Source organism: Fonsecaea pedrosoi (genome assembly GCF_000835455.1).
Source record: "Fonsecaea pedrosoi CBS 271.37 unplaced genomic scaffold supercont1.3, whole genome shotgun sequence".
NCBI classification, from domain to species: domain Eukaryota; kingdom Fungi; phylum Ascomycota; class Eurotiomycetes; order Chaetothyriales; family Herpotrichiellaceae; genus Fonsecaea; species Fonsecaea pedrosoi.
The window spans coordinates 1566433-1591062 of NW_013550613.1; the positions used below are offsets into that span (position 1 = coordinate 1566433).

The 24630-nt window shown below is 52.5% G+C and overlaps 12 protein-coding genes across 12 annotated transcripts; 5 read left to right on the forward strand and 7 right to left on the reverse strand.

Annotated features, from left to right (window-relative positions):
* Positions 1–69: 69 nt before the first annotated feature.
* On the forward strand, positions 70–1228 carry Z517_04451 (uncharacterized protein; the record flags this gene model as incomplete). The annotated part of the gene is made up of 2 exons (XM_013429780.1): positions 70–219; positions 278–1228. The coding sequence occupies 2 exons, from the start codon at positions 70–72 to the stop codon at positions 1226–1228; spliced, it is 1101 nt and encodes a 366-aa protein (XP_013285234.1).
* Positions 1229–2714: 1486 nt separating this feature from the next.
* Z517_04452 (uncharacterized protein) lies at positions 2715–4967 on the reverse strand (the record flags this gene model as incomplete). The annotated part of the gene is made up of 1 exon (XM_013429781.1): positions 2715–4967. The coding sequence occupies one exon, from the start codon at positions 4965–4967 to the stop codon at positions 2715–2717; it is 2253 nt and encodes a 750-aa protein (XP_013285235.1).
* A 786-nt stretch (positions 4968–5753) lies between these two features.
* Z517_04453 (uncharacterized protein) lies at positions 5754–6023 on the reverse strand (the record flags this gene model as incomplete). The annotated part of the gene is made up of 1 exon (XM_013429782.1): positions 5754–6023. One exon carries the CDS (start codon positions 6021–6023, stop codon positions 5754–5756), a length of 270 nt encoding a protein of 89 aa, XP_013285236.1.
* A 1954-nt stretch (positions 6024–7977) lies between these two features.
* Positions 7978–8924, forward strand: Z517_04454 (uncharacterized protein; the record flags this gene model as incomplete). The annotated part of the gene is made up of 4 exons (XM_013429783.1): positions 7978–8077; positions 8143–8468; positions 8591–8715; positions 8771–8924. The coding sequence occupies 4 exons, from the start codon at positions 7978–7980 to the stop codon at positions 8922–8924; spliced, it is 705 nt and encodes a 234-aa protein (XP_013285237.1).
* Positions 8925–9273: 349 nt separating this feature from the next.
* On the reverse strand, positions 9274–10712 carry Z517_04455 (uncharacterized protein; the record flags this gene model as incomplete). Its single annotated transcript, XM_013429784.1, has 7 exons — positions 9274–9314; positions 9364–9504; positions 9606–10065; positions 10152–10187; positions 10260–10401; positions 10484–10566; positions 10632–10712. 7 exons carry the CDS (start codon positions 10710–10712, stop codon positions 9274–9276), a joined length of 984 nt encoding a protein of 327 aa, XP_013285238.1.
* A 1292-nt stretch (positions 10713–12004) lies between these two features.
* Positions 12005–12710, forward strand: Z517_04456 (uncharacterized protein; the record flags this gene model as incomplete). Its single annotated transcript, XM_013429785.1, has 4 exons — positions 12005–12148; positions 12205–12338; positions 12389–12477; positions 12529–12710. The coding sequence occupies 4 exons, from the start codon at positions 12005–12007 to the stop codon at positions 12708–12710; spliced, it is 549 nt and encodes a 182-aa protein (XP_013285239.1).
* An 823-nt stretch (positions 12711–13533) lies between these two features.
* On the reverse strand, positions 13534–14993 carry Z517_04457 (uncharacterized protein; the record flags this gene model as incomplete). Its single annotated transcript, XM_013429786.1, has 4 exons — positions 13534–13795; positions 13919–14062; positions 14119–14888; positions 14949–14993. The coding sequence occupies 4 exons, from the start codon at positions 14991–14993 to the stop codon at positions 13534–13536; spliced, it is 1221 nt and encodes a 406-aa protein (XP_013285240.1).
* Positions 14994–15417: 424 nt separating this feature from the next.
* Z517_04458 (uncharacterized protein) lies at positions 15418–17626 on the reverse strand (the record flags this gene model as incomplete). The annotated part of the gene is made up of 8 exons (XM_013429787.1): positions 15418–15510; positions 15565–15614; positions 15704–16626; positions 16680–16816; positions 16871–17181; positions 17235–17300; positions 17358–17448; positions 17501–17626. The coding sequence occupies 8 exons, from the start codon at positions 17624–17626 to the stop codon at positions 15418–15420; spliced, it is 1797 nt and encodes a 598-aa protein (XP_013285241.1).
* A 1034-nt stretch (positions 17627–18660) lies between these two features.
* On the forward strand, positions 18661–20664 carry Z517_04459 (uncharacterized protein; the record flags this gene model as incomplete). The annotated part of the gene is made up of 5 exons (XM_013429788.1): positions 18661–18968; positions 19028–19611; positions 19661–19780; positions 19882–20142; positions 20213–20664. The coding sequence occupies 5 exons, from the start codon at positions 18661–18663 to the stop codon at positions 20662–20664; spliced, it is 1725 nt and encodes a 574-aa protein (XP_013285242.1).
* Positions 20665–21389: 725 nt separating this feature from the next.
* Positions 21390–22464, forward strand: Z517_04460 (transaldolase; the record flags this gene model as incomplete). The annotated part of the gene is made up of 2 exons (XM_013429789.1): positions 21390–22188; positions 22253–22464. 2 exons carry the CDS (start codon positions 21390–21392, stop codon positions 22462–22464), a joined length of 1011 nt encoding a protein of 336 aa, XP_013285243.1.
* Positions 22465–23140: 676 nt separating this feature from the next.
* On the reverse strand, positions 23141–23362 carry Z517_04461 (uncharacterized protein; the record flags this gene model as incomplete). The annotated part of the gene is made up of 2 exons (XM_013429790.1): positions 23141–23205; positions 23233–23362. 2 exons carry the CDS (start codon positions 23360–23362, stop codon positions 23141–23143), a joined length of 195 nt encoding a protein of 64 aa, XP_013285244.1.
* A 7-nt stretch (positions 23363–23369) lies between these two features.
* Positions 23370–24047, reverse strand: Z517_04462 (uncharacterized protein; the record flags this gene model as incomplete). Its single annotated transcript, XM_013429791.1, has 2 exons — positions 23370–23848; positions 23939–24047. The coding sequence occupies 2 exons, from the start codon at positions 24045–24047 to the stop codon at positions 23370–23372; spliced, it is 588 nt and encodes a 195-aa protein (XP_013285245.1).
* Positions 24048–24630: the final 583 nt, after the last annotated feature.

Consider the following 24630-nt stretch of genomic DNA (forward strand, 5'->3'; position numbering starts at 1 on the left):
ACTGTCTGTCAGGACGGGAGAAGGGATTCTTACCTGAGTTGAGAGCACCGAAACAAGCCAACCGCAACCATGCCTGACGTCTTCGCCGTTCCGGTGTTTTTCATTGTCTTCAGAGAGACGTTGGAGACCACCATCGTCGTCTCGGTTCTGCTGTCCTTCCTCAAGCAGCAGCTGGGCCCCGATCAAGACAGGACTGTCTATAAGAAGTTGCGGAACCAGGTACGTTGGTGGCCCTACCTCCTTCGGTGATGTGTTCCTTACCTTTGGTGCTTTGTAGGTCTGGTACGGCACCCTCATAGGGTTCGTGATATGTCTGATCATCGGTTGTGGTATGATCGGCGCCTTCTATGGCATTGGGAGTGACGCTTGGGGTAACGCCGAGGCCCTCTGGGAGGGTATCTTTGCGCTCCTTGCCTCCATCATCATCGCAATCATGGGTGCTGCTCTTCTGCGCGTGTCCAAGATGCAGGCCAAATGGAGAGTCAAGCTTGCAAAGGCTCTTGAGGCCAAGGACAACAAGCACGGCAAGCTCGGCACTCGCATCAAGGATTGGGCGCAGAAGTATGCCATGTTCCTCCTCCCTTTCATCACCATTCTGCGTGAGGGGATTGAGGCCATCGTCTTCATCGGAGGTGTGAGTCTCGGCGTCTCGGCCAGCTCGATCCCGTTACCCACCGTCTGTGGTCTCGCGGCTGGCTGCTTGGTTGGCTTCATCATCTACAAGGGCGGCAACATGGCTCCCCTGCAGTTCTTCCTCATTGCCAGCACCTGCTTCCTGTATCTTGTCGCGGCCGGCCTTTTTTCTCGCGCCGTCTGGTACTTCGAGCAACACGAATTCAACAAGGCTAGCGGTGGTGACGCTGCCGAGAACGGTTCGGGCCCCGGGTCATATGATATCCGGTCCAGTGTTTGGCACGTCAACTGCTGCAACCCGGTGCTGAATGGCGGCGGTGGCTGGGGTATCTTCAACGCCCTCTTGGGCTGGCAAAACAGCGCCACCTATGGCAGCGTCATTAGTTACAACGTCTTCTGGATCGTCGTCATTCTTGGCTTCATCTTGCTGAGGTTCAAGGAGATCAAGGGACACTGGCCCTTTGTGAAGTCCAAGGCTCCAAACGTCGCAGTCACTGAAGAGAGATACAGTGACGGCGAGTCGAGCGGCTTTGGTGCGTCAGACAAGAAGGTCGTGGTAGGCGCCAAGCCCGCCGCAGTCGATAGCCACGCTTGAGATGGGTTTCTCATGAAACCAAGGGGTCCAGCGCCCACTCAAGAATTTGATGCAAGGGAGAAGATGGGTGCGCCGCTTAAACGACCATGCGCGATGTCGTTCATCCAACCTTTATAATCCGCGGGAGGCCCGTCTGCATTAGAACCTTGTCTAGTTGAGTCAGAGTATAAAGAGAGTCCGCAGTATTTGGGAGATAGCTCTGGGAGGAGGGAGAGAAGTGGGAGAGAAAGAAAGGGTGGAAAGAAAGAAAGAAGAAGAAAAACAAACATCAGCGACTAATATAACAATATATATATGTGTATGTATGAGGAATGCATGTGTAGGTGAGCAAGTAGATGAGCAAGTAAGCAAGTATACGAGCACCCGAGTACCAGGGTTGAGCAAGTTCCCAAGTTGGGACGGCGGAGAGGGAGTGACTGGGTTTTATGCTCCGAATACGCACCGACGCGATATCGATGCTGCGAAATCGCTAAACACTGATTGGCTGATAACGTTTCCCTTTTCGGACCTTTCCACAACGTTCTTCGATTCACATGCCCGATACACATGGACCACATTATGCGCTTCACAAACTGCACAAAACTCCCATTTCCGGGGTCAAAGCCAATGCCAGTGGCGCTAGAATGATTTATGGGGACAACATATCTTACTGCGCACTGCGGCTTTCACATGTGATAGCAGAAACAAGTGTGACCTAGAATACTTGTACAAGTTCATCGACTGAGCAGCCACCGAGCATATCTGAGAAATCCAGCAGATCAACCAGCTCAAAAACACATTCCTGTTGCCCAGTACAACACATTGCTTGCCCCCGTCTCCCCCTTGGTCAAGAACAAGCTGAAAGCCAAAGCACGCCTGCTGTCTTCCAGCGCAGTGCCACAACAACAACACGGCAGCAAAATGAAAACATGACTTCTCCCCTCTCCCACACAGCGCTGCTCCAAGCACGAGCTCATATCTCATTCTCTCCGCCTCTGGTAACTTACAGTGAACTGCAAACCCACCCACCCAGCCATTGCAGTCACGGTAAGTTTCGATGGTGTCATTGTACATGTTCCTCCCAATCGACCTTTGGATTTCAAGTTGTCAAGACACCTTGCATAACAGGTCAGGGTTGAACGTCGAATCGGTCTTGATGAAAATTCCAAGCTGAAAGGCTGAACGGTGAATTTCAAAAACAAAACTATGGTTAGTGGCACAGGGGAATAAAGGGAAAATTTTACTGCCGTACAGTAGCTTTTGAGTGTTGGCGAACGCTCAAGTAAGACGTCGTAGTGGGCACTGGGGAAATGGAAGGGATCCTACGTGGGAACCTAGAAGGTTAGACTCTGCTGTGATTAGTAATGGTGGACGTGATTTGGCCAGCGTCCCAAGATTGTCCCAAGATTTCGTTGAGCGCGTATCCGGCATTGTCGGCGCATTTGCTGTGACCGCCAGTCTTCGTCGAGTAAAGTCGGGGAACAACGGAAGTTGTCGACGTGAAGGATCATGAAGGTCTTCGACGCTTTGGATCTGGCGTATCAAGATCGAGAAAAAGCTCATCATCTTCTTCTGCCTTTCGCTTCGCTTGCTTGCCTTTGACGGGAGTCATGGGAGGACTGAGATTGCCCAGATCGACGTTTTCGGCGGCTGAAGCTTGGTGCGAGGAGTCTTCGTCCACTATTTCAGCATTTTTGGGAAGCAGAGACGCGTCCGTGTCATCTGTAGTTGGTAACGTCGCAACTTGGTCTTGATTCTGCTTGATCGCGGTGATGTCTTCCGGCACACCATCGCCAAATTCATCTTGAGCGATGAGGAACTCTTGATCGCCGTAAGATTTGTAGCTGGATTCCGGCTCGGGTTCATCTTCATGTCGAAAAAGATCTTCTGCTTCCTCGGTTGATTGCCCAGAATCCTCTGCCTCGCGAGTTGCGCCTTCGATATTCTCGAAGTCCGTCTCAGCGACATCGCCTTCCACGGTATGTGAGCTGTTGGTCTCATGCTCTTGATCATCACCTGGTTGATCTTGACTACTAGGGCGCAGCTCCCGCTCAGTTCCACTGGCCTCAGGCTCTCGTGTCTCATCATACACGTCCTCTGGCTCACCATCCTCTTCTTGGTCGGCATCAGCAAGCAAAGCGGCGTGTTCAGTTGCTTCGGGCTCTGCTGTGGCTGCAAAGGCCTCGGGACGATCCGCATCGCTAGCTGTGGGTACACTATCCCGGGTGGCATGGTCAGAAAAGATCTCATCCTCTGCGGTTTCTTTCTGATCAAGGGTGTCTGTGTCATCGGCGGCAGTCAATGCTTGAATGTCTGTGCGTTCTGTCACTGCTTCTATTTCCTCTTTGGTAGGTGAGTGATCGCCTTCATCTTGACCATCTTCAATGGATTCTTCTGCACCATCACCATCCACCTCCGGAGATTCCGAATGATCAGCAGCAATTTCAGCATACGTCTTTCCTTCGGCTCCTGCAGAGCAGAGGTAGGCGTATTGCGACGCAAGGCTCACACGGCTGCTCAAGTGACAATATAGAGGTTGGATCACCTCGCCTCCGTTATTGTTACACAGGTGCAAGTAGACATCGAGGATTTGAGAAAGCGTAATTTGAGTAGCGTATTTGGAGTCCTCACAGATGTGCAGACCTAAGCCGGGCACGTCAAGCACAAGCTCATCATGATGATCCAACGTGCCAGTCAAAATCTCACGGCATGCTGCGAGCAATTTGTCCAGGGGCTCAAAGGCTAATGAGGCATCAGGAAGGAAATACACACTCGAGGCGTCGCCGAGCATAGGAGGGAAAAGCGACATTTCCTCTTCTAGATAGACAAGGGTGACAGGGTGAACACTCAGAGCTGCACTGTCAGCTTCGTTCTTAGCTGTCTCCTCGTACTGATCATGCGGCGCCGGTTCGCTTGTTTCGGTTCTTGTCTGGACGTCAGTCTCTGGACCACTGACTATCTCGCGGTGGAGAGTATCAGTCTCGGGCTCGGGCTCGGCCTCAGCCTCAGCCTCAGCCTCAGCTTCAGCCTCTGGACGTTGTTCGAGGAGTTCGGCACCATCATCGTGTTGCTCAGCTTGCGTCTGTTCGGTAGCTTGGTTTTCCCTGTCCTGGCCAGCCACGTATTCCGTGGATGTATTCGGTGTCTCGGTGTTTGGAGCGTGGGTCTCTCCTTGTTCCTGAGCCGCGCCCTGTGCTGGTAGAGAGGCCCTTGCGACGTCGGCAAGACCCTTATCTTGATTAGTATCTATATCGGCATGATTTTCTTGTTCGAATCGCTCCCCAGTCTCTTCGGAGATGACATCTGCTTCCACCTCTTGAAAGGGCTGCGGTTGCCCTTCAGGTTCGTTGTACTCGTCAACTACTTCAACATCTTGTACAGCGGCAGTGATGTCTTCCTCGTCTTCGTATAAGATATCCTCATCTTCATCACCTTGAACTTCCTCGATAGAACCATCCATGTTGTAGTCCAGGTCGGGTTGTTCTGTTAGCATAGATGTGTTTTGTTCATCTTTCATATCATCATCTGGCAACGTCTCATCAAACTGGTCTTCCATTACATCGAGTTCGGTGTCGAGAGGTCCCACAGGGTCATCGACCATGTCGTCGTGGGGGGACCCAATCACGGAAGGTTCACGGACAGAATCGAGGTCGATGTCGATATCGTCAGGCTGTCGAAAAGGGGACGATGCTACATCCATTTTGTCATCGAGCTGCGACACATCCATGTCAGGAAAGGCAAACGAGGGGATCGCAGCCATCGCGAAGGATCGCGGGAGAAACACGGATCCTTGTGGCGGAGCAAATATTCCCGTAGTTTTCACGCGTTACTCTGCCAAAATCTTTTTTTTCCGTCGTTGGGATAAGAGGCGTGGCGTTCGGTTGTGTGGCAGACTGATCTTGGGTGACGGATCGAAGGGAGTGGTGTGTTAAGGTTCATCTAGATCCAGTTTCTCCGAGAAAATGGTGATGGTAGAGTATTTCCACGTAGTGAAGCGTGTGCTCTCCGAAAGAATGATTTCAAGATTTTCTGAAGGTCACGCAGTGTTCATGGAAGAATCGGTGACTAGAAACAAGACGCGAAGGCAGCAGAAACCCAAGTTGAAGTCACTGTCCGCCAAGGATTTCCGTAAACGTACTAGCGCTATTTGAAAGTTATTTGCGCTGTTTGCACTGTTTGCACTGTTTGCACTTCAACAAAACTCCCTTTCCCTCCCCTGACGCAGTCTTGACTCAAATCAGAGGAGACTTCAATCGCTTTTGGCGAGGAGATGAGCTGAAGCGAACTAGCTCTGCCAGCAATACAAATGGAAATGGAATGTTAAGAATGCCGATATTACGCTTGGGGCTTCAGCTATATGAGTGAATGAAGTGCGATATGTCCGACCTATGGCCTCATTCTCTTCAGCAAGGTATTCTTAATATAGGATAGGTACAGGAGGTGGTAGTCCCAGGGGCGTGGAAGCTTTGACAGCTAGTGATGCGGAACGCTAATTTCGACAAGAGAAAAGTTGAAGCATATGGTGCCTTGCCGTGTATGAAGATCCTCAGGCCCACCAAGTTTCGTTCAAACCATTCAAGAACTCGACATCGATCCTGACAAAGCTTTTGCAGAAATCGAACTCCATCCACCAAGGTCGCGTCTGCATGATGAATGTGGCTGCAGATGCGAGTTTCAAGAGCCCGTCTTCATTTTTTCCTAGCACAAGAACAACATCCTTACGGATCTGGAGTTTCTTTCCGCGATCAAACTTGTCCATAAAGGGTTTGAATCTGTTGGTCATTTGGAAGTGAACACTATGTTCCGAGTAAGGCATGTCAGGTCAAAAAAGGCGTGGTTTGGGCGGTCATCCCAGTGAAGCATAATTGGGTAAAAATAAGGTGTCGACCACAGACGAAGCAATGCAAAACGGGCGGAGGGCTGTGAAGCTGTAAATTGTTGAGCATGCTCGCACAATCAGTCGAAACTAATACTATAGGGGCTGATGCTGTCCTCTGGCAATAAGATAGCAGGAATGATGGACCGGTAGTCAATGAAAAGGTCCAGAGGCCGGCCATCCGCGGCAAAGGCACGGCCAGCAATGCTGCTTCTCGGAGTATATGAAACGCAAATGACGCCATGCTTGAAAACTGGAGAGTTTTGCCAGTACTACAGTGTCTGACGGGAAGTAGCTTGTTGATACATACATTTCGCGAGCTTGGGACGAATACAAATGTCCCATTGAGCAGCAAGAGAAACACCGGACTGACTCCGTGAGACCTGTGTACGGGATCTGGGAATGACTTTGTCCAATGCCTTGTAGAATGTCCCGTCTCGATCTGTGCGCTGCTGCGGCTTCGACGATTTGGGATTTGCTTTGAGCGTCGTTTTTGATCGAGTAGTTCAGAGTTGTTGTGCTTGGAACCGAGTTCGCCCCGAAGAATGAGGCAGCTTTGGGACGAAAGAGCAAGACCGTCGTGCAGGCTCGTTCTACGTCCCTCATCACCCGAGGGTGAGTTTCTGGACGGTAGGCTAGATGCTTGAGTACCTGTGCGGAGAAAGTAAAAGCTTCGTCGAAGAGCTTTGGATCGCGCTCGGCATCACGATAAATCGAGATGTAATCGCTCCAGCTCTCGCGTGCGCCGGGCTCTAGATCGCATCCAAGTCATGCTTCTTTGAAGACTATGAGCTGTCAGCACCCCTTACATCCTGCAAGGCGGAATTGCAATATGTTGGTCTCGGCTCGCCTTGTCGCGTCCACCAAGACAAACCTGGGGATCACGAGACTTGAACACCAACAAGTGATGACATACATACTGGTAGGGATTCAAGCAGCTGGGACTAGAAGGGAAGCATGGAGGAGGTGAGAGTGGGCAGTCGCTACGATGGTACTGTCAAAGTTACTGCTGACAGCAAACGCCTCTCAGTCTCTCTGTCCATCAGGTTACTGCATTCACTTAGTGGGAGAGCGAAGTACAAGCGAGGGTTTCAGCTACAAAGAAAAGGTTTTGCACAACGTCTTTTTGGCCTTTTCTTGTCGACAACTTGCTCCTTCCCAGTGGACGCTGCCTGCTCCTCAAGCCGTCCCTCGGTTATGAGAGCAGAACTCAATAGGCGACGCAACTTACAAGCCTCCAAAAATACAGCCACGACTCTGATGGTTCTGCTTGAGATTGTGTGCCTTTCGCACTTCGCAGGGCATTTTTGGTGGCTGATTCTGGCGATAAGTATCGACCACTACACTCATCAATGTGCCAGGACGAGTGTATAGGTCACCAAAGACTTACCAAGCTTCTGACACCTCTGCGTCACAGGGGCACCTCTTCGTGGTGTCACATCTTAGCCGATGGTGCTCTGGGTCTACTTCGGCAACTACAATGGAGAGACCCAAAAATACAGGCTGGAAGAAGCAGTGAGTGTATGACTGTTCTTGCTTTCTCAGCCTCTTTCTAGGCCAAACTGCATTCATACTGCATTCATACTGCAGGACCAAAAGCAGCTCTCTAACACCACCACCTCCCTCTCCCCTTCGGTGTCACAAAACACTTTTCTCCTCCTTGATCCACGGTTCTACAAGAAACATGATCTCAAAGAACCCTTTGTCGAGCAAGCGACAAACGGGCAGCAGGGCCCAGAAAGCGACTCAACCAGAGACCTCTTTTCGCTCGACCACAGAACAATTATCGGTATGTGACAAGACAGAAATGTGGGATCAATAATGTTGTCCATTTCCTGCCATACCACATCTTCTGCAAGAGCGAGCACTTACCCTAAATACAGTAAGCGGCGCCATGGGCGGGATGGGCGTCGTGGTGGCCAAGGCGATTTTGCAGTCCGGCGCTGACGTGATTGCTATCGACCGCGACGCGGAGCCCAAGGCTTCTCACACAGGTATGGCTTCGCGACAGACCACCACACCAAACATGGCTGCAAATACCTAACGCCGGTGCCTTTAGAAGACCTATACAGAGCCGCGGAGAAGAGCGGGACCGTCGTCGCCTACTACCAATGCGACATCTCCAACCTCGAGTCGACCTACGCTGCGTTCGAAGACGCCGTCGCCGCCGCCCGATACCCCTTGCGCGGACTGGTCAACTGCGCCGCGATCGGCTGGGTTGGCCCGTCCATCAACTTCCCCGTCGAGGACGCGAAGCGGATCATCGAAGTCAACCTCGTCGGGACGCTGATATGTGCGCAGGCAGCGGCGCAGCTGGTCAAGAAGCACAATTTCTCTGCCAGTTTTGTCTTCATCGCGAGCATGAGCGGATACGTGGTCAACAAGGTGTGCTGCATTTTCATTTTCCCTACAAAGACCATCCTTTTCTCCAATGACACCACCGCGGCAGAGAGAGAGACACACACATGAGGGCTGACAATGTGGCTGTCCTCTTTGGATTCTGGCAGGGCACACCCAACGCGGCGTACGCGGCCTCCAAGGCCGGAGTGCAGTGCACCAGCTCACGCGCAACCTGGCGTCCGAATGGGGCTCCTCGACCGACGACGCGGGGCCCTCGATCCGAGTCAACTCGGTCAGCCCCGGCGTCATCCGCACCCCGATGACCGCGGGCGTGTGCTCTCAAACAGCAACTTTGACCACTTGTGGACCGAGGAGAAGATGCTGAAGCGGCTGTCCGCGCCGGAGGATTACAGAGGGCCCATTGTCTTTCTCCTGTCGGATGCAAGCTCGTACGTCACGGGGGCTGATCTGTTAGTCGACGGAGGGTACACGGGATGGTGATGGAGATGTGGTTCGCTTGTCAAGGAACAGCAGAGCGGGTAGTTGGTGATGAGCTTGGAAATTGGGTTTGACGATAATTCATGGGCCATGGGAAGAATTCATTCGGTCGCATTTGGCATGCAGCTGCTGCCGGGTGCTTTTCGAGGAAATCTACATTAGAAAGCAAGCATGATGAAGGGAGCATTCTCGGTACGGTTCCCTGGTGATAAAAGAAATTTCTGGCGTGTCAGCTGGTGCAAGTAGTGCGCCGCAACCTGCGCCGTGACAGAATTCATGAACTAGAATTGATTGTTTTGCCATCACTGCTTTTCCTGTGCTTCTACCGCAATGCTCTGCCTTCTTTTGTCCCTCACAGTATGGCGATCGCATTGGCCATACTACCAACACCGCCTAATTTTGTCAGTTGAGATTACCACTCGACTTGGTGAGAATGATCTACCTCGGACATTGTTGGGAGCACTGGCCAAGAAAAAGGTCCATTTCTTGTCGGCCGCGCAGCAGGAGGCAAGAGCGTCGAGGTCCCAGAGTTCGCCGATCGGACAGCCCCAGAGCGCCAGGAGGTGTTCGTGCAGGTAGAAGCCTTTGTGTATGATTCAATCTGTTAGCCATGAATCCTCTTTCGCAGCTGTGTCATGGCAAAACAGCCGGGATCATTGAAAACCCCCTCAAACAATAACATACCAGCGTCCGACGGCATGGCCTCAAATCCAGGCTGGTCTCCGGCCACGGCGGCAAAGTACGAATCGTGCAGAAAGTCGAGCATTTCTTCGCTCTGCTCGAGCCCGATGTAGCGTTGGCCGTCGTTGGGCGTGAATTCGTGCCGCCGGAGGTGCATCTTCGCCTTTTGCTCGTCGCTTAAGGACGACTCGTGCTCCAGGAATCCCGTGCGGACGAGGAGAATGTCCCCGACGCGAATATCGCCGCCCATGCTCTCGGGCTTCAGGTTCATGCCTTGACTGGCTGCCACCTCGACCAGGGTCTGGTGGGAGATCTTGTAGTTGTCAAAGTATTTGACTTGAAGACCGTTGGCTTGGGCGTACCTGCCGAAGTCGAGCAGCACACCGCGGCCGGCGATGCCATGTGTAGCCCACGCCTGCACGCCGAGCTTCGGACCGCCCTTGTATATATCTTTGGCGGACACCTAGGGTAATATCCTGGTAAGAATGTGCGACTTGATGGAGGCCCCGCCTTCCCTCTCCCCTTGGTCCCGGGATCTCTGAAGCTCACCTGGTTGTAAAAATAGCCAGACGGGACATGACAGAACTAGTAAGCCGTCAGCGGGTTAGCTCGTCTGCATCCGCCCCAGGTAACAGGCTCAGCGTCCATGGGACTCACATGATGGAATCCGTCCCACTGTGAACTTGACTGTGGATTGACCACATAGACTTCGTCAAAGGCATGAGGCGCAACCTGCGTAAGTCTGTGCTCAAAGGCGGCCCGTCCGTACATGGGTGGAGAGGGCTGGTCCAAGGGGAGACTGTGTGTGATCCATATCACAGTCAACAAAGGTTGGCCAAGGGAAGAAGTATCCCTCACTGGCCGTAGCCAACGAGACTTACTTGAGGTTCACGACTCGGCCCTGTGTCGCCTCCTTCATTGCATTCAGAATTCTTTCGGGTGTAAGGAGATTGAGCCGCCCGAGCTGTGTTGCGGATAATTCAGTTAGTACGTGCCTCTGAGGTTCGTGATAGATGATGGTTTCCGAACCTCGTCTTCCTCGCCCCAGATCCAAGCAGCTCCAGGCGGTTGGCCCTTGCGAGGGACTAGGTCTTTGCGAAGCGGTAACATATTTGCAGTCCGGAGTCAATGGCTGCGGCCGAAAGCGAAGAAACGTGCGGCGTTATGTGCGTTTGGGTCGAAATAGGCACCCCGATATAAAGAAGATGCCAACAGACTTTTGAGACACTAAACTCCCAAATGTCGGGAATTCGTGTCGCGTAAAGACATGCAAAGTCATGTGCATTGCTCGAACTGTTTCCGACTTCTTCGGTACACGACCTCGGCCGGGCACACACAAGTATCAAATTTGGGCTGAGCCAGGTTTGTTCCCAAGGCGCCCCGGCGTCCGGCCTTTCCGGGTTGCCGGATCCCTTGATTGCGGCAATGTCTCTCAAAAATCTCTGGGAGCCCCAAACTGAAGGGGATTTTCTTGAACGTCAGTTGATGCAGTCCTTCATGGTGTTCTGCACCTTTATGCGGACAGGAGTCGATTTCAACGCTTTTCGAGGGCGATGCCTTGGTATGAGTACCCGCGAATCCTTGCGAACGGACTGCAGATTGCCAGATTCTAACTGTACAACATTCCTGGTTCATCTAATTGTTGCCATAGAGCGCGTTTTGCAACCAACTCGTCGTCGTATCGAGCTACGCCTTCCTCAAACCTGACCCGCCAGTCCGCATTGCAATATGCATAGTGCGCCTTTGTGTATTCCCAATATTCCGGATACCATCCGGCGAATTGCCAATCAATGACGGCAACAATCTTGTAGTTACGCACGACGAGAATGCGAGGGCAGATATCGGCGTGAGCGAAGCAGGTTCTGTATTGGCGGGTATAAAACCGCGTGACAACTTCGCCGAAGACTTGGGAACAGTTCTCGAGCGGGATATTGCCACGTAGAAACGAATGGAACGAATTAATGTTGTTGAAAGGGCTAAAGGGGCGGTACCCTACTCGGACGTCGAAACATTGTCCAAGTTCTGATGAGGCAACGACTCCCTTTTGTGGCGGGTCGAGCTGTCGAAGTTGCCAATGTACCGAGTAATCAGCTATCTATCGAATAATGGCCTACTTCTCATCACTCGATAGGACGTCGCCCACCCATAACGCTTGCAGGGTGTCGCCTTAGATATATTCCATCTAGATGTAGAGGTGTCCGTCGACTCGATAAGTTCGATGGACCTTAGGTACAGGTATAGAGGTGTGTTTCGCGACATATCTCAAGCCCTTCAAGTTCCGCTGAGGGACAGGGACCTTTGATGATTCGATCGCTGTTGACCCTGACCACGATGGATCCTAAGTACCTGCTGGTTACGGAGACGGTCCTCGAGTACCTGCAAAGCCTCCTCCGTCCGACTCAATGGGTGGCCCGTGTTGGGACGGGGACCTGCAACGTTGGCGCAAAACATTTGCAGTCGACGACAGCGGCAAATTTCTCATCAATGACGAAACAGATTTCGAACACGTGAATCATCTAGCAGATTGGCGGCAAGAACTTGATGCTGTATGTACCATACCCTCTGCTCTGTATAACTCCAGAACACATGCCGATCACTCAAGGCTCTGGATTTTATCGGCCAATTTGCGCTCGCCGCTAGCAAGTTGTATTGCGATGTGTATCCCAAATCCAATGACTCGGGCACGCTGAGCCACAAAGAGGTGACAATGTCAGGTTTCTGGCTGAGTGGGGACAAGTTCGTGACTTGTGCTCATCTTCTGGACATTCACGCCGACACGAATGTAGTCGAGACAGAGCGATGGCTGCGCAACCCAAGTTTGACGACAGCACGTGTTTCGACGGCGAGAGTCTCACGACGACGTGGGGAGAAGGTGGTGAGTCGGCTGATGATCAGACTGTTATAACACACTGCTAACTCTCAGCAGTGGGAGCAGTGTACCATGTCAACTTGTTGAAGGTTTGCAGAGCCTCAGACCTTGCTATCTTTGTCTTGAATTCTGAAACCGCCGGAAACAAATACACACCTCCCCACCCGGTGCACTCCATCGACCCTGGATCGTTGGAATCCCTATCGCCCGAGAACAGTTGGGGTTGCGTGAGACTCTGACCACGTGCGCGGCACTCCGTATTGAAAACCGGAATGAACAATACGTCGTTGCCACCCTACGATATGTCAAGTGCATAGCTCCTACATGGGACCCAAAGCGGTGTTCTTGATAGAAATTTCTACTACAGTGGAAAACAAATTGAGCCTGGCTGTACGGCCTGATACGTGGTATGGAATCCACAGCTCTGCAGCCTTGAGGCGCGGCGCGACTTTGTCGCTGTGCATACTTCCATGTTCGTATTAGCGGCGGTCATGTTCCCACTACATTCCCCTCAAGCCGCCCGCCGGTGCCGCTTTAGACGCATTTCCGGTCCAAGTGGGGAATAACTAGTGGCAACGCAGACATTCTCGACACTGCATGGCTGACTTTGCCGGCCAAGGGGTTTCCGAGGACGACAGAAATGTTGCTTCGGCTACTCACGGCGGGATGCAATGATGATGGCCGCCAACATTTGGATTCAAGCTTTGGAACAAATCCTGGGATGGGGCTGTCAAGGAGTGGGAGAAAGCATGGCCGGTCAACCCGCCCATCATCGGTCACTCTACGACTAGAGACGCATACCTAGGGATTATTCAAAGCACCCGCCTGATGTTTCGTAACAGTATGGCCGCTTATTTCCTGGTAGCAGAGTCTGATCATGATAGCCTGTTGACCAATTACCGGAGAGAACTGCTTGCACAGGAACGTGAGGGTCTCCTTAAGCCAAAGGGGAAATATTGAGCCACGGTTGAGATTCATGCACAGAAGTTACGAATCGAGAAATCTAGATCATTGTCCATGGAGCGAAGAGTCTCAGATTATATTGTTGCAGCGTGGAAGAGATCAATTTTGGCGAAACTCCGCGCTTAGCTTCTCACTTTCGTCTCGGATCCTCCATGTAAACTCGTAGGTCTTGCATGCATCTTCGTATGAGGACAGGATTTCAGCCGAGGCAGTCGGGACGCCCTGTTTCGCGCTGTCTATACCGTTTGCAGCTTCCTGGCAAGGAACAGCTCTGAGGGACCCTAACAGGCCTGCAAACTCCGAATAGAACGGATCGTCATTGAGAAAGGTGAACGACTCTTCTTGCTCCGAGGCTGGGGTCCTGTTGAGAAAGCATTTGACGTTAGCAGGTCCTTCAAATTCATAGATCTCGTATGGAGCTATGGCTCTGACGTGAGCCTCACGCTAAATGCCAGTCCATTCAGTCTTGTTTATGGCAACTTACCTGACGTAAAGTGTTGGGGTGCTGTAGAGATCAACCAGACGAAGCTGGAAGCCGTCTCCGGCAACGACGATCTCGTTAGAGTATCGAATACCGTGCAGTGCGACTATATGCATAAGTGATCCCACTGCACCACCTTGGTATTTCCTGCCTTCAATTAGCCAGCTGTTGCTCGAAAATCCTATTCTCCTTTTGGGGCATACCAAAATGCTGCTGTTACGCGAGGAATGCGCTCCTCAACAGGTATTTGGGACTCGTCCACAAGCATGCTCGATAACTTCCCAGCCGGCTCATAATGTTCCAACGCGCAAGCCCTGACCGTATCGAGATCAACCTCTCCACCAAGATATCGACAGAGATCGCAGAAATGGGTTGCTTGCTCAACAATAGGTCCGCACTGTTTTGCCTTGTCCCACCAGTCCGTCTTTCGCACTTTGGAGTAAGCCATGCTGTATCGAGCGTTAACAGCCATAACCTTTATGTTGTTATCGCGTATAATAGACATCGCTTTCTGCACGACCTTGAGGTATCGAAGCATATAGCCGACCGCAATCTTGTTACCTGACTGCTGAACTATTTTGGCGACTGGCCAGACTTGGACGGGTCGCGCCGTTGATACCGGCTTTTCAACGAACAGCCCCGGTGCGGGCCCGAAAGCAGAGACGACTTGGACTTCCAGGTCGCGACCAGGCTGCGTAGTTCCTCGAAAATGAGGAGGAGTGGCTAACACAATGAGATCTGGCAGGGTTGCTGTGTCAGTCAACTGCTCCTGGGCCTCTCTCAGGGTCATAAAGTGCTTTGTTTTCGTGTAGCAGGCCGCCGCTGCGGACCCGGACTTCTGAAGGAGGACCTGTTTGACACGTTCCACTGAAGGATCGACGATTCCAACGACCTCGAGTTGTGCACCCAGGTATGTCTCGATCCGTAGCGAGTGGTTCCAAAGAACATTGTCATTGCCGAAAGTGATGTTTCCCTATATCCACAAAAAAAAAAATCTCAGCCCTGAAGTTTGATATCGAAAGACCTTGCGTACTGCTCCAATATAGAGAACATGGAATTTCTTGGTGGCCTCTGACATGCTGGGCTTTTTTGGGAGGAATGCGTGTAAACTTCAAAGCCTCTTGTTTCTTTCGCGATATCAAATTCAACGAGGACTCTTGGAGATGGCGCTTTTAAAAGCGGACAGCAGTTCAACACTCGGGGGCGTACGCCCAATGACGCCGGAAAAGTTCGGAGCCGGTCAATGGAAACTCTCACAGCCGGGGATTCGACCGCCCTTCCAACTTAGCCACACGATCTCCAAGATCTCCAAGTCCGAACATGTTCGATGCAGACTCAAATCATTGCTACACAACGAAGGTTCTTTCAACACTAGTTTACGATTCCCTCTCCTCTTCATAGCTGGTGAACCATTTGCTCAAGGCTGTGGAAGGTAGTGGAGATCCAGACTGAGGGCCCGGAGTAACCATTCCAACTTCCAAAGCTTTGCAACTCGCCCTTCCCTACTTTTCTTCCTCGAATGAGTACAGCGTCTTCTTCGGGACGTCTTGTCGGAGGATATATCTCCTGAAATTGCTAGGTATGGCGCGGATATGCTATTGTCTTTGTCAGCAATGGAAGCTAGGACAATGAATGAAGGTGCTTCTTACGAAGGCTGCGTGAGTAGCCATTGGCATGTCGAAAACCACGTCTAACTCTTCTGGAATGAGCCGTCAAGCGTCAGTGTCGCCATGGAATTACAGGCACGCTATTTCGGATCAGCAAAGAAGGTGGGGGATCTAAACGTACCCAAGGACAAAGCCTTCGTCTCGGGAAGAAAGAGATAAATCGCCACGGTCAGAAGCGCGTTCCAGCCTGCATACCAGAAAAATGCTCCAGGTGGGGTGAACTTGTCCAAGATGGATGGAAAGGTCAATCCAACAATCGAGTTGAAGCCCCAACAGACGAAGACTGCAAAGCTCATTCCAACGTCTCGGACAGCCAGTGGAAAGGCCTCGGCTGAATAGACGAACGGTACAGGTCCCTCTCCCGGACTGTAGGCGATTACGTAGAGGTAGACTCCCACGGCGACAACGGCCATCTTCGTCGTTGAATCGGTAGCATAGAATCCCCCAGCAGCCATCAATAGGAAGATCGTCATCAGCGGAAAGGTGCAGAGCAGGAGTTTCCGGCGTCCAAAGGTGTCAATGGTCCTCACTGCGGGGAATGCAAAGATGAAGTTCAGCATTCCAAACCCCCATGATGCAAGAAGAGCGTGTGATGGACTGGCGCCAGCCTGCGAGAAGATATTCGTAGAGTAGTAGGACATAACGTTAATGCCGCAGTACTGCTGCGCAAACATTACCAGGCTGGAACCGATGACAGCGTTGCGATTCCTGCGAATTGTAAACAGCTGTATAATGGGGACGGTCTTTTGGTGGGCTTGATATTTGGATTCTTCTTCGAGGAGAACGTGAATGTAGTAAAGGTCACGAGCGGCTTGAATATCCGAGCCGCGAAGCGCCTGGAGGCTCGTGAAGGCCTCCCGATAGCGGCCTTTGAGCATGAGCCACCTTGGCGATTCAGGGTTGGTGTAAACAACTGCCATCACGACAAGCGCTGGGAGTCCGGCAATGCCGAGCATAAGACGCCAGTTCAGTCCAACAATGCCACTGCGGTCAGGGACATGGTAGAATGCGATGTTGCAGGCCGTTCCGAGCATAATTCCAAAGCTACCGAGAGTGAGATACCCCTCGTGGGTCGTGACGAGGGAAAAGGGACCTACGCTACCCAGATCTGCCAGCACATTGTCAGAGCACCTCTGATCCTGGCAGGAGCACACTCGGCCGCATAGACGCTCAATGTTGCGCTTTTCGGGCCCAGGCCAATTCCAAGAAAGATCCGTGCTATCATGAGATGCCACTGGAGTAAGGCGTTAGTTGAGTTCCACATATTCCTCGAGGATGACAGTCATACCCATGTATTTGTGCACGCGGACCAGATGCAGGCAGCGAAGCAGAAGAAGGCAGTCACAAACATGACACCTCGTCTTCCCCATCGGCGATTGAGCGGAGCGGTGAGCCACACACTGAACACGGTGCAGCAGAAGTATGGAGCGCTATTGACAAGGCCCAGGATCCAGGTTTGTCGCCCAGGCCCGTCAATGCCAAATTGCTTGGGGAAAAAGATATTTGCACCGTTAATAGAAACCAAATCCATGCCATTCACAGCAGCTGCAATGCTGCAGAGTATGATCAACCGATAGAGCGCGGAGGGGTGATGCCATTCTATGGGCCTGTCAGCGATATGCACCATCCAACACCCAAACGCTCACACTCACTTTGCTCTGCTTCTCGCTGCAAGATATTCCGCTCTTCCTCGGTTAGAGCTTCGAGGTTGTTGAAGGCTGCGCCAGAAGACAGTCAAAAACTGTGCCATCTTGGTCAAGACTTTGGTGACAAACCGCCATGATGTTGAGCAAGCAGGGCTCCTTTCTGCAGTGCCTGTGTATACTCTTCCAAACCATGCTGAGCGGCGAACGTAGTGGCATTGGTCTGCAATCTACTGAGTCTTGTCATATAAAGGTTGTATATGGTATACACTCACCACGACCTGGTCGATTGCCTGGCTCTGAAGCGGGTTCACCAAGTGAACCTCGCCAACGGTCTCTTCGTGCTCCAAGATTACCTCTCGACGTTTGGGAGGGGCATCCTGCATTTTGTCACTATTCATGGCGATTTTTCTGCTGTCACCCAATTGAGATATATCTGTCTAATGTGAAGAGATTCTCCCCCCGTCCATTCGCTGAGTCGCCTCGTCTACTTATACCCGAGGTGCCAGTCCAGGACTGCTGGAGAACTGTGTCCCATGGGGCCCCGGCTTTTGGAAACGGACAAGCAGATGCTGGACCAGCCGCTGTCTCGCGGCAGAGACACCGGAAAACACAAGACCGGGTCCGGGAGGGTCTCTATAATCCGGCCATGTTGGTTTACCGGGCCAAGCCTTGCGGGGGTTTCCCCAACCTCCAAACAATATCATGTTGTCCGAATGGGGGTTTTATTCTATCGGCCCTGCGTCTCTTATTCCACCCTTGACCAGCAGCTTACTGAACATCGCTGAACAGGGACAAAGAGCAACATCACTATCTTTCAGCAGTATGGAACAGAATATTCAGTCAGCGCAAAATGTGCCAGAAACGCCTCTGGATCTAGCCCCTCGGCGCAGGCTCAAAGCATGCCGGACTTGCCGGCGACAAAAAATGAGGTGCACAGGAAGCCCGGAGTCTCCCTGTCCTCGCTGCACCAATGCAGGGCTACCATGCATTTTCGAAGATAGGAAGGCAGCGGCGCCCGGCATCGTAAGCGGGGCTCAGAAAAGAAAGCATGTCCAACATCCTCCACCAAATCTAGCTGGGTTCCGCTAACCTCGTCGGTTTTGTTAGACTGGTGGAATTGGAAGGCGAAATCCAGCAATTGAGAGAAGAGCTGAAGTCTGTCTCCAAAATTGCAAAGGAAAGCCAGGTCGATCATTCGCATTCTCTGCGAACGCCGAGTTCGTCTAACCAGCCCGCCGATGAGCCCAGCTTGGACCAGAATGAAACCACTCGGCCTCTCATCTCACCATCTTCGACTCCTACGCAGAGCCAGCAGCAAGAGGATCCAACAGATATTTCTCGCTCCTGTCAACTCGGCAACAACGAAGGAGGACCTAATCCGTCTACTCCAGGATTCAGGGCCCCTCTTCATGTCCGGGACGACGACCACACCATGCGAGGGCGAGTGGGTGCGGGGAGATCTGCTTCTCGCAATCAAGCTCCTTCCGGGGCAGAATCCGAGGCTGACTACATGCATTATCACCATTTGAATGCCCCTGTTACCGCCGTTCAATCCATGGAATCAACGTCTCCTCATTCAGATGTCGCTCTTCGGTCTGTAAGCCACGACGCTAGCGGTATCCAACGTGGTCAAGCCTGGCCAGAATCAGTGGGAATGTTGGCACCTCCTTCTGATGAAACATCCGACATAGTGTCAGAACTATTCAAGGATGAAAGCCAGGCACGATTTCTTTTCGCATCGTAAGCATTCTGTACTCCTCCATCAAGGTGTCCACATTAATTTTGTCTTCTCAACCCAGCTATTTTGAAGGCGGTAACCCATATATTCCAATGTTTGACCCCATAGTGGATACTTTCGACTCTCTACGGACTCGGTCGCCTTTTTGCCTCATCGCCATTTTGTTCATTGCTCTGAAACAGACATCCCATATCCTACACGGAGCTTCTATAGACCTGCAAACAAAAGTACGAGAGGCTTGTCTGCAAGAAGCGCGCCGTTGGGTATTCGACAGCATCTTCGAGCATCCAACGCTTGAGACCGTACAAGCAATGACACTGCTTGCAGCAAATGCAGAGAAAAGCTGGCTTGCCATTGGCCACGCTCACCAAATGGCGCTGGAATTAGGCTTGGATTGTGCACTTCACGAGTTAGTCGGTGAGGAACCCTTGATAACCGAAAGACGGAACTTCCACATTGGCAGCCGCAAGGCCCGTACGTGGTGCATCTTATATCACATCGAGCGTGAGCTTGCAGTTGGCACCGCAAGGAAACCACGCATTCGCGAACTCGATAAAGCCTTATTGAGGCCCTATTTGGACCTTCCTGTCTCATACCCAAGCGACATGAGGTTTATATCTACGATTGAGATTGTTCAACTCCGCAGTAAGTCACGGCGTGTTCTCTCGGTGAGATATTTAACATGTCCTCCCAGGTGATATTCAATCTAGACTCGAAAGTGCCACGTCGGTGTCCACCATTTCTGAGAGTATACTGCAAGAGTTCGAACAGAAGGCTCAAGAATGGTTCCAATACTGGGACACCCGATTCAAAGGTATTTCTCGTTCCCGCCGCAACATTGGACACAAAGACTGTTTAGATCTGCTCCATTCGCCCTATCTGGGAGGGCTGGAGGAATACGCTGACCGGATTTAGCATACAACGTAGACGAAGACTCACTTAATCGAATCAGCTTACTCACTCAAAAGAACTATTCAAGAATCACCATCTGCTGCACCATTCTCGGTCGATTACACAAGAACGCGAATACACCATGTCTGGCGGTTATGGACGAAGTTGTCCGCCGGACAGCCGAGACCATATCAGACCAGCTCGACGTCGTATCTCGTTCCAAGTCCTACAGGTGGCACTTCCGCTGGGCGCCAACATATTCTGCCTTGATGCTTACATTCTCACGTCAGTAATCTCCATAATCCCCAAGACCACTTGTTTCATTTACCGCGGAAAGTTGCTGACGGCTCTGCAGTGGTCTTAGCCCTCCAACTTGCAAACAGGTGGCCGGGCCATCTGGACAAGGCTCAGACGGAGAGGCAGGTCAGGTCTGTCCTTGGCTTATTGGAGATGCACCCTTACCAAAGCCTTGTGCTTCAGGTTCGGAGAATGCTTGAGAGATCGGCGGAGGAGGGGTTGCCATGGCAGCAAAGACTTGCCACTTGGCCAGTCGAGGAGCCGAAACGCGGCGCGTCGATGCAAAGTAGCAGACAACATAATCCTCCCCTTGAGATGCAGGCACCCGTCAACTCAAGCGAAGACGGCGGTGTCCTACAGCACACTGAATGCACAGACTCTTCGAATCCCGAACTCGAAAACTTGGATTGGCTTTCCGGGGGTTCAATTCTTGGGAACTGGACCCTGCTTGAGTTGGGGAATTCAATGTCATACGATATGTCCATGTTCGGGGGGAATGGAGCAATATGAAGGAAGAGAAGTTGACCTAGGAGCATACATCGTACTGTATAACAAGTATGAGAAGTTGGTTAACTCCCAAAATAAGTACACAAGCCCAGAAAAGTAAATTGTGAATAGGAAGTACCTCTCTCACCTCTCTCCTCTCTCTCCCTTATCCTAAATACTTTTACATAATGAAAGGGTTGCTGAAGTGCACCAGCCCTCTTCCGCGGGAAAGGAACGAGAGCCACGATGCCCTGTGGGATAACTAGGAGTATTTGTATAGAGGAGTCGCTCCCTTGCCCACTATGATACTCTGAGGCCTCGTCTATCCTATCACACCGCACCGATACTATCCTGTAATGTTTCCGCTTGGAGTGACACCCGCAACCCAGTTGAGGCGGGAAGAGTCAGATGGACCCGGTCTTGTCGGAGAAGGGAACACCTTCCTTATCACCCAGACCCTTGTGCTGCCCCCCGGAGCCGGCGATACCGCCCATCTCAGGGGCTAGCCTTGTCGGTATTCTCTGACTCCCTCTCATGGCGAGCGATCATACCGGATCCGGCTGAAAGCTGATTGCTATTCCGAATGGACATGGACGGGATATAAGAAAAAGATGCTGGCTGTTATATACAATATCTCCCCATTCTGCTCTGCTCTGCTCTGCTCTGCTCTGCGTAGCCCGAGATATACCGATCTTGTCAAGGCGAGCCATTTCTCTGGGCCTCGTATCGATTCTGCCTGCCTTGTCGTGATGTCTACGCTTGAGCAATTGCGGAAATATACTACGATAGTATGTGACACGGGCGACTTCGAAACGATCAGCCAGTACTCGCCGCAAGATGGCACGACCAATCCCTCGCATATCCTGAACGCGGTCAAGCTGCAAAAGTACACCCACACGATACCCGCCGCAGCGGCCTACGGCATCTCCCAAGCACCAGACCTCGAAGGCCGGGTCCAGCACGCCGCGCTGCACCTGATGGTGTCCTTTGGCGCGGAGATCCTCCAGCGCCTCCCGGGCCGCGTGTCCACCGAGGTCGACGCGGCGTACTCGTTCGACCGCGACAGGACCGTCGCCGCCGCGCGGGACGTGGTCCGCCTGTACGAGACACGCGGCGTCGGCCGGGAGCGGGTGCTGATCAAGATCGCGTCCACGTGGGAAGGGCTGCAGGCGTGCCGGGTGCTCGAGCGCGAGGGCATCCACTGCAACATGACGGTGCTGTTCTCGATGGTCCAGGCGAAGCTCGCCGCCGAGGCCGGGGCGTCGGTGATCTCGCCCTTCGTGGGGCGCACCATGGACTGGTTCCAGAAGTATTTCCCGGGCAAAGACTACACCGGGCCCAAAGACCCGGGCGTCCAGCTGGTGTCGGACATCTTCCGGTACTACAAGGCGTCGGGAGTCAAGACCGAGATCATGGCAGCCAGTCTGCGCAGTATTGACGAGTGCGTCCATCTCGCGGGCGTCGATCTCATGACCATCCACGTCGCGGTGCTCGAGGAGCTGAAGAATGCAGACTACGCGGTCAAACCTCGTCTACTTGCCAAGAATAGTAAGTCACTCGTCGTTCGCATTGTGACTTGTGCGGGTCCGCCAACATGACCTTTTCTCTTTAGATCATCTTGATCCTCACAAGGCGTCTTCTGGATATCTGCAAGACGAAGCGAGGTTCAGACTCGACCTCTTCATGGATGTGATGGCGACGGAAAAGATCAATGAAAGCCTACGCATCTTCTTCCGTGACGGCGAGGAGCTGAAGAAGCTGCTCCGCGACGCGATTATCTCGCAGACGAGCAGTCAGGCAAACGGCCACCATGCCAGCGATTGAGGACGGGTCATTAGAAAGGTGATAGAAAGTTAGTCCTGGGACTGTAGTATCTGAGAGATCATAGATGATATACCTGCTCTGTGACGGTTCACACAAGGAAAATTCTACGCGAAGGCAACCTAGATCACCGACCGAAAACCATCCCCCTGTTTTGCCGTGTGCAGCATAGCCCTGGGGGGTGAGCGAAGCCCATTCACGCGAGAAGTCGAGTCCTGCCTGGCCAACGGCAAGCTCAGGTACAACAACGGCACATGTTGCTGGGAGGCATGCGTGTCTGTCTCTCCGAACCCCCCTGACGCTGCAGCCCGAGTGATAGTCGCCCTGTATGCCATGGCCTGGTCAAAGTACATGAACGTCACCACTCGCTCAAGCGGGATCCGGTACAACCTGGCCATCGTCTCGGCCAACTGCAGTCCCATGCTTTTCACCTTCTCATAGACCCGCTGACTCGGGAACATAACGTCAAAGGTCCGTTGGTACGGCCCGGCGTTTTTGCTGCGGACCACCGTCGCCACGTCGCCGAGGTATCACGTCCCCAGCGCCGGTTCCAGGGTGAGGTAGTACCTTTTCGCCGGATCCCCCACCTGGGGTTTGAGCTTACTGGCGCCCGCCGTTGTTCCTCGTGACGGCAAAGACTTGGATGGAATTGCTGCTGGAGTAGGCATCCTCGGGTCAGTTACACCAGTTTGATATGGTTGGGGAACTTGGGGACATCCCCACCGATCTTTTCTTCCTTCTGCTCTGTTAGAAACGGCATACGACACTCACCTGAACCAGACACTTCCTTCCTGACAAACGAATTATATCCCTCAACGGTGTATACGCGGACAGGGAATAATTCGAGCGGATCTGTCTTGTGCATAAGGTGATAAACGCAAAATTCGGAGGACGGGCCCATGGGAACCTCAGACGGGGTGAACGGCCAGGCAAAGTTGCCCCCCCGTGGCGACCTGGCCGGGATACGCAGCATGGGTAAAGGAGAACTTGACCATGCTGGCGACCTGGTTGGCCTGGTCTTGCGTCTCCGCCCGGACCTGTCCTGCGATGCCCACTTCCTTGGGTAGGCGGTCGTCCGGCTCGAGATGACCCATCACACCGTTGACCCCATAGGTGTGAATCTTTAGATCCCAGGGAAAGTCGGGAAACTTCACCCTTAATCCACCCAATCCAGGGGTCGAGTTGGGAGATGAGTATCGGGTCGCGCCTGGCTCCGATGAAGATTGTGTGGAAGCCGCGGTTCCGCGCGCCCTCGAGCTTGACGGTGTACCCTCCTTCTGGTTCGGGGGCAAACTTGGCCCCCGAGACACGTACTGTCCGCTCATCGATCTGCTCGTACTGAGTCTCGTCCAGCACAGCGTAGCACCGCCGGGGCCCAGTAGTACGTCTGGACGAGTGTGTTCGCAGAGGAAATGGGCTGCGACCGATATAGGCGTAGCTTTAGACCCCAGGTCGAGGGCCAAGATACTTCACACACACCTTAAGCGAGGACTTCTCGAATCTCGACCTCTTGGCTCGGGGTTCCATAAACCACACTCTTCCGGATGAATTTCGTCGGTCCGCTCAGCCGCACCTCCAACATTCATTGTACTCGGTACACGAAGAGGTCAGCCCTCAGGCGAAATTGCGAGGAGAGAAGGATTTAATTTAGGATTCGGTGGGTGGAGATGGAATCGATCCCTGGATGACAAAGCCAATTCTGCGAGGTGATTGGCCGGATTCCAGTTTCTGGCGCCCTCCATATTCTAGATTCGGTATAGGTCAGGTCTGGAGGACGGACTTGTCTTCTTCCTCTAGAAATCCATCCTCGTACGGGGAGGTACGAATAGGCGGCTATGGCAGGTCCAGGTACGGCGGCCTCGTACGTATTTGCTGTAGGATCCAAAATTAGTAGTATTGTCCACATGGCACAGCAAAACAAGCACATGTATCGTACTGTAGACAACTGGTCATGTGACACGAGAAGCCCAGTGCAGAAGTGCAGAAGTGTGTCATGTGACATGTCAGGCACAATCCGTCCTTGCGCCGCCTGCGCTAGCCCCCAAATCAAGGCTGGCGCAATTCCTGCGGATTTGGCTCTACCTTCTCTTCCTTCCCCGTATACCCAATGTTGCTCTCGATAGCGGGCCCCTATCTTGGCTCTAGGTTCAGCTCGACCATGCCTCGTAT